The 10,768-nt window shown below is 44.5% G+C and overlaps 1 protein-coding gene and 1 long non-coding RNA gene across 5 annotated transcripts in view; one reads left to right on the top strand and one right to left on the bottom strand.

Moving 5' to 3' along the window:
- Positions 1–10,768, top strand: part of LOC131885351 (uncharacterized) — a 44,673-nt gene that overhangs the window by 15,840 nt on the left and 18,065 nt on the right. For 2 of the 4 annotated variants that reach the window (XM_059233380.1, XM_059233378.1), the window contains exons 1-2: positions 1,155–4,513; positions 6,740–6,939. In XM_059233380.1, coding sequence (XP_059089363.1) covers positions 1,158–4,513; positions 6,740–6,939 — 3,556 coding nt within the window. In that variant the 5' untranslated portion in view covers positions 1,155–1,157. Of the gene's footprint in view, positions 1–1,154; positions 4,514–6,739; positions 6,940–10,768 lie in introns of those variants that run through there. The other 2 variants (XM_059233381.1, XM_059233379.1) reach the window with 2 other exon arrangements.
- LOC131885352 (uncharacterized) overlaps positions 8,008–10,768 on the bottom strand; it is a 7,456-nt gene continuing 4,695 nt past the window's right edge. Inside the window, exon 3 of the long non-coding RNA XR_009373826.1 lies at positions 8,008–8,018. This is a non-coding gene — a long non-coding RNA (uncharacterized LOC131885352). The remainder of the gene's footprint in view (positions 8,019–10,768) is intronic.

The following is a 10,768-nucleotide window of genomic DNA, read 5'->3' as shown; positions in this document are numbered from 1 at the left end:
TAGGCACTATTTTGCGAAAAAAGAGGGGGAAAGAAAGAAACAGACGGATTAGTGAGTGGCGGAAAGTTAGAAAATTGTGTAGCGCGCAACCTCCATTTGAACAAGGCGGCAAAAGTTAAGATGGCCTTGGCTTGACAAATGAAAGTTTGCGCAAACATGTAGGGCTAGCGATTAGGGCGGAATACGCAATATTCAAACAGTGATGGATTGGATACACCCCACGCCTCAAATGAGGCTCTTCTTGTGCAGGTTACGGACTGTAAATTAACTTTGTCATACACCAGGAGTTCTGATAAAGACTAATGATTTGGAAAAGAAGTACTTGAGCAACTGGCGTGATACACTGGAAAAAGTAACTACAATAAAACATTTACGCACAGGTTCCACTTCTCGTATCTTACAACAGAGAATCGAGCCTGAACTTTAGTCATGGTCATGTGTGCCATTTTAACATCAATGTGTGCTACTCTCTAGGACTGGCTTGTTAGTTGGTTTGTTAGTTGGTTGTCAGTTTCTTGGCCTGCCGCCTCCTTTTTCTCGCTCGAGTTGGTCTTCGTCGTCGGCAAAACGTTCGTTGAAAGGGCAAAGGGACTTGCTGGTACGTTGAATTATTTATCCAGTGATGGAACCTTGCAAAGTCCACACTTTCTCGCCTCAGCAGCCTTCTAACGAGTGCATATAACGGCCATCTTCCGCCTTGGAAGGCAATACCAGTGCCATTCAAATATTGGGATTGAAAAATTCAACCCTTCTTCGTTGCGGTTATCCCAACTTGACAAACTTTCATACCATTTCCAGCAAGTTCGAGCCTTTTTGATCATTCTGGTTCACCTGCGAAGTTGTGTTGGAAAAGCAGCAAGCTGCAGAAGAGTTGGCTAGTTGACTGGTTGGCGGCTGGGCTAGTTTTGGGATTGATTTGAGTAACAGAGGGTGCTTTCAAAGGAATGGCCATGGGAAAAGCAATGGAAAACTGACGAGTATGTGCTACGTACTCAATGCAAGTGCTCTAGGTGGTAGATGGTAAGTCCAATTTTCGGCTCCCAAGAGATAGAAATACAAGAGCTTGAAAGAAACACTGTCTGGGATACACATAAATGTTTGAGTCCGCCTTTCGAAATAAAAGATAATCTTTGTAGGAAGGCTCCATTCCATGGACAATGTGTGCTTGGCACCCGGAAACAAAGCCGGCAATGTTCAAAGCAACAATCTGCCCTGAACTTTCGAAGATTAATGGTGTGTTCTCTGTCCTACATTCTAGGTACACAATTGATCGGGATAAAATGAGCAAGGCACACTCTTTGGATTCTGGGGTATCATGCGAGGCATCCGACTATAATACCAAGCCAACTCTCTCAGGCCTCGTCTCTGATCCCAAGGCCTTTGCCTCCTCATGTCAAGGCCAGCAGGTGGGCCATGGAACCAGCGTACAGCCAGAACAGCAATACCGAGCACAACCTTCTGTCCGAGGGGCTCCAGACACTCTCCCCACATCCTTATCTAGTTCGTCCTCCGCGGGCGTCGTCGTCCCTCTCCAGGGGCTCGCACAAGGTGGCGGTGGATGCCCGAGCAAAACGCCGTTGATCAATTCCACCACCTCGACGACGCCAACTCCTCTCCCCATGGTTCTGCATGAAGAGGATGAAGAGGAAGAGGAAGAGGAGGTCATGACAAGTGTTCGCTTGCCTGTCAAACAAAGTAGTTCAAGCGGAGGTGCAGCGAGTGATCCCTCCATATCTTTGGCTCCTGCTCCCCCGCCACGACCTCGAAGCAAACGGACCACCTGTGGCATTAGAAGGTCCTCGCGAATAGTCACTCATGAGGACGACGAAGAGGACCTTGGACTTCCATCTAATGCTCCTCCCGTGGTTATACGACCGGCCCTAGTGGTTCCGCATGCGCCAAGCGGTGATGCCGATGATGAGTACGAGGAGGAAGATTGTGTTTTTGCTCATGTTGTGATCGGTGGTGGGTCCCTGCGAAGGCAGTCGAATAGTTTCGAGTTAGGTGAAAGTGGACAACAACGTCAGAGACATCTTCGATTTCTACGGGCGGTTCACTCTGCTACGGCCCGGTTAAACAGCAGCACACAGTCCACCGATAAAGAAGACAATATTGCTCGTTCAGGGGACAAGAACAAATTGTCTCCCAATTGTCTGCCATCAACGAAGGCCCAAGGGGAACTTGCTAAAGGCCAGGACGACGATGACGAGGAAGAGGGTGATGAAAACTCGATTGGTGGATTGGGGAAACGGATTAGAAAGCTCTCAAGTCGAACCATCGAATTTTGTGATAGTATTGATGAGCTCACAGCGTCAGGAACCAATTCGTTAAGGATCCCGGGGGCATCTGGAAGTGGGACTGAATCACAAGCTGAAGGTGCCATTCACAATAGTTGTAGTGGCATTGCTCCAACGACTTCAGCCGCGTCCTTGAAAATGGGAAACGAACTCAAGAAAGCGGGGAACAATGCCCTACCCACTCTTCAAGTCAATCCACCCCAAGGCAATGGACCCACTCATCACAGACATGGACCTACATCCTTGGCTCAAAGGCCCAAGAGCCCGTTGGCAGGCCCTCCTCTGAATGAACCTTTCCCTGCCGAGTATAAGCCAACAAAAAATGTTCCTACCTCATTAGCCATTGTAGAGGCGGAGGTGGTAACATGCGCTCTCCAATCTCCCATGAGAGGCAAAGACATGATGCGAGTACCTCAATTCTCAATGTCCGTAGAGTCAGATGCGAGTCACGTGAGTCACGAATCAGCTAGCACAGTCATCACCAACACAACAATGACCCACAGTGCCAGTGGGCACAACTTCAACGCTGGAACGTCAAATCGCGGAAGCATCACTTCCACTAATTCCAACGCGGCCCTGCTACCAGCTTCTGTCAAAGGGGGAGCCGGTGGCCATTATCCAGTGGACAGAAACCATCTGCCCTCACAACCTCAAGCATCGCAGCCAAGTTCTTCATCGTCTTCAGGGCTTAGTGGGGCATTGTCAAGCTTAGCTTCATCTTTGATGTCCATGAGGCACCGCTCATCAAGTGAGACGAATAGGAAGCGGCAACAACAACGAGGCGATGGAAGTAGTTCAAGGAGTAATTCGACTGAAAGGCCTTTGAAGATTAATGAAATTCCCCCTGGACACCAAAGTTGGTCATCAACGCCGACGCAAATCCCGCCCTCGGTGTCAAACCGCCGTGGTATGAGAAATACTGGTCACATGGCCACCACAAGAAATGCCTTTCGAAGGCAAGACACCCCTCACTCAGGCATGGAAATCGAACAATACGCTTCACAAAGCTCCACCTCGAGACAACGAAGGGGTGCCATGCACTCTCATCAAAGAGCCCGACTGCAAGGCTTTATTTCCGATGGATCCTCTTCCTCCCAATCCCAATCCTTGGGATCCTGTGATTTTATGACACCACCTTCTATCGTATGCACGGACCATGACCCTTCTAATAGTTCGAGTCGCAATACCTCCAACTCTTCCAACGCCACACCCGTAGGTTTTGGATCTTCTCTTGATGATGCACCTGATCAACCCGAATGTGATACTCCAGTCATGGACGAATTTGCCCAGTTTCTGAATGCTTCAATACATCCACCCAATGAACTTAGCGTACCTCGATGCTACCCTGACCCCTCATTGCCCTCGTCTCCAACTCTTTTGCATCCAATGTCTATGCCCGGGTCTCGCCGTAGTTCCTCCTCCAGAGGTACCGCTCTCAGTATCTCCCAATACCGAAATGCCCGGTCTCTTTCACTCGGATATCAACAACAACAGCAGCAACACCACCACCAACAGCAACAACACCAGCTATCTCACCCTCAGAGTCCGTATCGCAAGGAGTCCTTGTCTCCTAGTCCTGTCAGATCAAATCGAGTCTTGATCAGTCAAGGGGGAAGCCTTCAGTCTCAGTCATCCCTTTTGTGCTCCCCAGGGGGAACTCGACCAGTTCTTCGAAGGGAGTCAGCTCAAGATTTTGGTGACGACGATGATGTTCCAGCTCGTCTGCGATTGAACTTGCCCAAGCAACCTCCTGATCTGAAGATCGAGCTTCTCACCGAATCAAGTGCAGGCACCACGCCCTCATCGGCCAGTCCATATCATAACAATCAGTCCCGCTCAGCATCGCTTTTCCCCTACCAGGACTCGCCCGGTGCAGGGCCTGACTACTCGGGAGGAGCCCCTTATCGAAGGCACTCCCATTGTCAACGGCCACCGCCTATCTCTCGCAATAAATCTGCCCCCGCTACTCCCCTTTCAAGGTCCATTACGAATGTTACGGCTAATCGAATGCCCCGAAGTCCCTCTCGAGATGGATATCTCATGGTTCCTGAACGTCAAAGAGGCAGCTCGTTGCCTGAAGGTAGAGAACAAAAGCAACCCGAGAGTGATTTGTACCGACTTCGACAGTTCACCATCAGTAACAAGAGGATCGTCAAAAGAAGCGACTCTCTTCAGCCTCGCCGGAGTGTTGGCAGCGTTCACTCAAGTGCCTCCAGGTACGTAAAAAGAGATCCCTTCAAATGCGACTTGCATCATAAATGTTGAATCAGTTTGGCCCTCCTTGAGCCTTCCACACAAATATGTTGTCGCCATGGGCTCTTTTAGGGGCGTCCTTTGGGATGTTTGGAGACTTGTTATGAAACACTTCAAAACTGAATTGTTTTGAATTATTCAGACACCGCCCTTAATGTCATGATTGGTTAAAATGTGTCATTTCTGGAAATGTTTCCTCTTCTATCGACCACTTTAGCCTAAGATGCTAATTAAAAAGTTTTTTTTTTTTTCATTTTTTTTTGAGAGAGGAAGGACACAGTGCAGTAGTTTTTCAATCCTCCGCAACAGGACGGAAGCCAATTTTAGCTGGTAATACGGTTAGCTATCAATATCACTGTATCCTGAGCAGAACTTGATCCCATGAAATTTGAGCTACCTGCGACACACATTGGAGCAAACATTCCGCACGGAATGGAAATGGATGACTTTCTCACGAGGACCTGTCAAACTTCAACCCAGTAAATGCCCTATGTGGTATAAGATTGTAGGCATTTGCAGTCTCTTTTGATTTAGTATATACAAATATTAAACTACTTTCGGGTGAGCTGTTGTGTGAACAATATAGTTTCCTTTTTGCGCATGGCACGTCAAGGAACCCATAATAAAAAAGGCGAAAAGTCAAGCTAGCTTGATAAACGAACTTGTTGCGTTATGCCATGAAGAAAAAACTGATTAGCCAATCATGTTACTGAGGACATTAAATATGCATAAAATGTTAAAAGAACTTGTCAAAAGCAACGTTTTTTAATTCGATATGGAACAATTGGGCCGGAGGCTGGATGTTATCTTTTCCCACCAAAGCTAAGAAAGCTCATTTTGTCGTTATTTTTTTTTGTGTGGTGTAGAAAAGATATGTTATAATAATAACAGGTCGTATTGTTCGTAGATCCTAACAATGAAAGAGAGAGAGACATTAAAGAGGACATCTAAAACATCACGCAACATCATTCAAGTATGGTTCATTGCGATTCTAAAATGATAAAATTCAAGATAATTTCCATCATCAAAATTCCAACAGTATGGTTTAGATATCAATTGTCACATGTAGATAACATAACCTCGTTAACGTTTTTATATTTTGACCCACTTTCAGTGTCAGTCGTGCCTGAAAGACATGCGTGATACACCGTTGCAGCCGTTGCTTGGAGGACGACGCAGACGTGCTCCAAGCAATATGTGGCTTATATCGTTTTCGAGGATTAGGAGATCTTGGGATTATCACCATTATTCATTAATCATTTCTTGTAACATTCTGTAGTTGTTCAGAATTGTGTTCGGTCATAGACAAGAAATCCGATAATCCACCAAAGATGTTGAATGCTTAAGCGTCCTAACGCGGGGACGTTTGCAAATGCCACGGACCGAGCTGAAGATGAAGGTGGCTTTCAATATTCAATAACTCGTCCCACTCAATTCCAAAACCTCAGTGGGAATTTCTGGTGCGATTATTAGCCATAGAAAAAAAGGTGCTTCACCTTTGATTAGAATTTTTTTTTCATTATTCCACTTTTACTTGCGAGCAGGAATCGCATGTTCTAGCTCCTCATGTTATCAGGGAAGTCATTCAATATTTATAAAGACCTTGATTTTGTCCCTTGATCTTTCAAGCCCAAGCATTACAAACGCTATTTAGGGTAAAAGCCAAGAAGGGGATTTTGCCACTTTTCTATCTACCACCGCAAATGGTCTTTGTGTGGATTACTTCAGAGCAGCTTTGGGACCACGCTTCACATCACATTCCCACAAATGCATTTTTTGCAGTAACCTTTTAGAATTTATTGGGCAATTTTCTCGTTGTCTTGCCCTACTTTGTTAACGGCTTATGATAAGTTATGAACTAGGCTAGATATGCACATTTTTTAGCCCATTTATCTCGATTAAAACCACCCGAGGTGATAGCTGCTAATATGCGCAGAAACTAGTGTTCTGTCTTACTGTGTACATGGTATATCTTATGAGTCAACAGAAAAGACAGATATTTCTAAAAGCTAAAAGAGGGTTAATTCTCATATTTTGACTCTATCGACCCCTAAATTTGCAGTATCCTTCAACATTGACCAGAGCAATACCTATATTGCTCTCTGCAGTAAAACTTTGAAGGGTTCAGACTCACCAAAACCGATTGATTGCCACCAGTCTACCAGCCTTAATGCTCTTCTTTGTTCCAGCAGTTTGAGCCACTCCCACTCTGGGCGTTCCAGTCTTCGCTCTAGTACAGAAGATGATGATCCTTGTTCTAGTCGGAATAGTTCACTGTGCTCACCCCGATTTACGGTGCTCATGTGTGGAGCTTCGGAAGTGGGGAAAACACTGCTCACCAATCAGTTCATGTCGAGTTCAGACGTGGGAAACTACAGCAATTTGACAGGTAATTACATGCTTGCAATTAATTCTCAACTTTGGGGAAATCACATGTCAGAATCGCTCATAGAGGTCAGGGTTGGAACACGTGTCCCACAATAGATACTCGCAACCAACCATCGAGTAGGAACCATTGTGAATAGGAAGAGATGGTTGCCAGCTTCCGGTAGGTGAACTGGTTGGGAAGAATAGATTGCCAGCCTCTCTCTTCCTTGAAGTTTAAGATTTAGAGACCCCAGGCGAGGAAAGTTTGATCACATTTTCCCTTGGAACATCCCTTTCCGCTTGGAAAAAAAGAACCTCGCCTGCCTTCCTGGTTTTGTGGGCTCTGAGACTCGTCAGGTTGGCAAGCAATCCTTCTCTCAAAGGAATTCTCAATTACAAGAAACAGATGTCATTCTTATGAAAAGATATCGTCAACGGCTCTGATATCCTGCTTTAAATTTTGGAAAGTCAAATTTTAGAAGCAAGCACCAAAGAAGAATTTGTAGTATGCCGTGTTGTCTTGCAAAGTTTTGAAGGTCATTTACAACGTTTAAATATGCCTTTCTTTGCCGTCACCTCAGCTCGTATTTCTGCTCGTCAAAAAAGATACTCTCCAAATGTTTTTGGAATCTCAATTTCTCTGACAATGTCATTCTTTAAACGTACGTTCCAGCCGTTGGAAAAATACCCAAGCGATTACGAAAACTCAAGCGAAGCTAAATTTGAACTTGTTGAACACAAAGAGACTACTATTTCTGCCAATGCATGTACTCTGAACGTATGTATCCATCATATCCATAAATCATGGGCACGTCTGTCTTTGGAATGGTCATGTATCATTTCTAGTGTGGTCTGTTCCCCCAATGAATTCTTTGCGTGCGATTGAATACCAAGGGAACTTGAGCTGTTGTTTCTCAATGCAAATCAGATTGTATCTTTGACACAAGAGCTCGACTCGCAAGATCCAAAAGTCACAAACTTTGGTATCGTCCTTGACAGAATAGAGCACCTCAATCGACATCATCGTTTGAGACCCATCTTTTTAGCCTGCGTTTAGAGTCCTTCGGGGATTCGTTTGGTTCAGTTCTCGGCAAATGTGTGCTGGAAAATGGATAAGAGACCTTGTTAGTTTTGGCACTTTTGGGTTTTATTGGGACAGATGAGTTTGGGCAATAGTGGGCCTCCAAGACCCAATTTTCCTCCTTTAACATCAAAGCCTGTCGCTCCAGTTACTCCCCGTGCTATGCTCGCTTGCTTATGCATTCAACTCACTTTATGTGATGTTAATGGGAGTGGAAATTCTGAGAAAAGACCATAACATGAAGTGGTCTTCGAGGGAAATGTAATGTGGCAATTCAATAAAAATGAATTTCTGAGGGCGGACGCGATCAGACCCTTGGAAAAGTCCAATATGCATAATGAGGTCAATTCAAGACTAGGCCACGAATGGATCCCGACTTCTTCATTCTCATTCATTTGATTGAGAGTAGTACCTAGTACTTCAGTGATAAGTGGTTTGACAGTAATTCTACTACTCGCTTGTCTAGGTCGAGTTTCGTAGTAAATTCATAAACCAGTTGAGTTAAAGCCGACTTTTTGGTTGTTTCTCTGTTCCAAACAAAATTGGATCTCTTTGAAACACTTTTCTTTGAATATGGCCCACCATTATTTTGCTATGCTTTCGAGGACTTTTCCTTTGTAACTTTTTGTTTCGACCCAAAATGTGAAGACGAAATACGAGACGAAATGTTGTCATTCTAGTTAAAAGGATGGATTTTTTTCTCAATCCAAAAATATTTGCCTGGTAGCTCGTAGGCTAGTTTCAAACAGTAGAATTAGGTTCAACATTGAATCGTGTGAGAGGTCAAGAGATCTCCTTTGTCAATACCTAGATATCCTCTTAGGTCATTAAGAAGTCATTTTTAGTCACACACCTGGGCTAAGGAATCCAATGGAATGCAAATGTGAACATAACTCGGTGTGCATGACTAGAGTAAGAGAGAATCGGAATAAGCAAATAAAATATTCTCATATGGAATTTGCCACGAATAATATGCTTCAAATACGAAGTAAGTCTCCGTGACTTTCATTCTAGCCCAGGACCAAATTACGAACTATCTTTGGCATTTATCATTACTACTGGTTATGTTGCAGCAGATATAACCAGATAAACACATGTTTCATTGAAAACGTTTCATCCTTTAAGTATTTGAATTTCTAATTTTTGAGAACTCTGCACTCACGGAGGTTTTCTTGGAGACCATGAGTCGGTCTTCCACCAATGTGGGGCGATTTGATCAAATGCGTTCATTTATTTTTGTCTTTTTCCTTCTGTTGAGAATGTCCAATAACCGCCGTTTTATTCGTCTTTTTTATACAAAGTATCTCTGGTTTCGCCCCATATTGAGAAAATGCACGCCTTACCGGAGCATACGTACATGTACCGTATGTACAGTACGTATGCTCAACGTGTTTAGTGGATGGAGGCAGCAGCCTCTTGAGCTTATTCAAAGTGCGGACCTCATGATTTTGCCTAATGGTATCAGAGTATATTTGAAACATTATCCGCCGAACTCAAAAAGAACAGAAATGTCAGTTCCATAGTTTCATTGTTCCAGCAACATACGGAACCAAAGTTTTAGTATTTCATCTCAACCTGGTTTCCTAAATACACGTATCGTAAAGTGTGCGATCGGTAGAGCAAAGACAATAGTATCGATCAATTCGAGTGGAATCGAATAGCAATAACGTTGAGCTGAGAGGATTGTCGGTGGTCCCTCATCAGTGTAGTCACGCATTCCACCCTTAAAACAAACTATTCGAGTGCCAAGTAATCGACCAACTGCTGTGAATTCCTACCTCATTTGATTACTCGAGGACTATCTTCCGGCTCTCAATGTCGATAGTGAAGACCCTGGAGAATATATAGTTTTGGGACTCGAGACACACTGAACCATTTGAAGAAACCGACCCGGTTGGGGATAGCTCTATCAATCATGGAAATGTGGAAGTATGTGAGGAATATCCGACGTGTCTTGCGCACCCAAATATCACCTGTTCCGTTTCTCCCGTAGTACTCCTTGCTTGGAAAAGGTAAAGTGGAACCTAGAAGAAAGAAAGCTGCTGCTGAGATAAGTGAAAAAGGGCACCACGAGAAGACAAGCAAAGGAGAGGAAGGAGGAAGGAAGAAGAAGAAGTGGAAGAGGAGGAATCCTCAGGAAAAGAACGAAAACGACGGCCATCGATTGGGAATTTGGAAACGACTGATGGCAAGCTCAAGCAGGTTTTCCATTAACATAGGCTCTTCGTCGTTCCTTACAGCTCGCTTTCGCTCCTTCTCTGAGGATGTTGCTAAAGAGCATCTGGCTATAGTTTCTCTCAGCGCCATAGAAATTGGGAAAACTCGTACTTCTGCCTCGGAGATGGACCATATTCATAGAGCCATCATTGCATTTGGGTTACGATTTCCTACACTTGCCGTACTCCACTAGCCATTGAAAGTTCTCTCTTGGTGTTCCAGCCGACTAATTGGATTTTTAATGACATACCCACGAATGTGGGAACGAGTTTTTACGTTCGAGATGCTTAATCAGGTCTGGATGAACTTTTGTATCCAATTTCCACCATAAAACACCAGACCAAGCAATGGAAAATGAAACAAACTCCTGGCTTTAAAATCAACGCACATTCTCCAATTTATGACTTGGGAAAGGGACCCAAGAACTTTTGTCGGAATTTCTCAACAATATCCGGCTCGCATTTGACGAGGAAGCATCGCAAAAAATCAGTTCCGGTATCCTTGAAACCGCCCATTTGTTAGCCATCCAAGGTAACAGCCAAACTTTGGGCTT

The sequence above is a fragment of the Tigriopus californicus genome, chromosome 8 (assembly GCF_007210705.1).
Source record: "Tigriopus californicus strain San Diego chromosome 8, Tcal_SD_v2.1, whole genome shotgun sequence".
NCBI classification, from domain to species: Eukaryota; Metazoa; Arthropoda; class Copepoda; order Harpacticoida; family Harpacticidae; genus Tigriopus; species Tigriopus californicus.
Note: the sequence above shows the minus strand (reverse complement) of the source record. Positions and strands in the feature narration are given on the sequence as shown.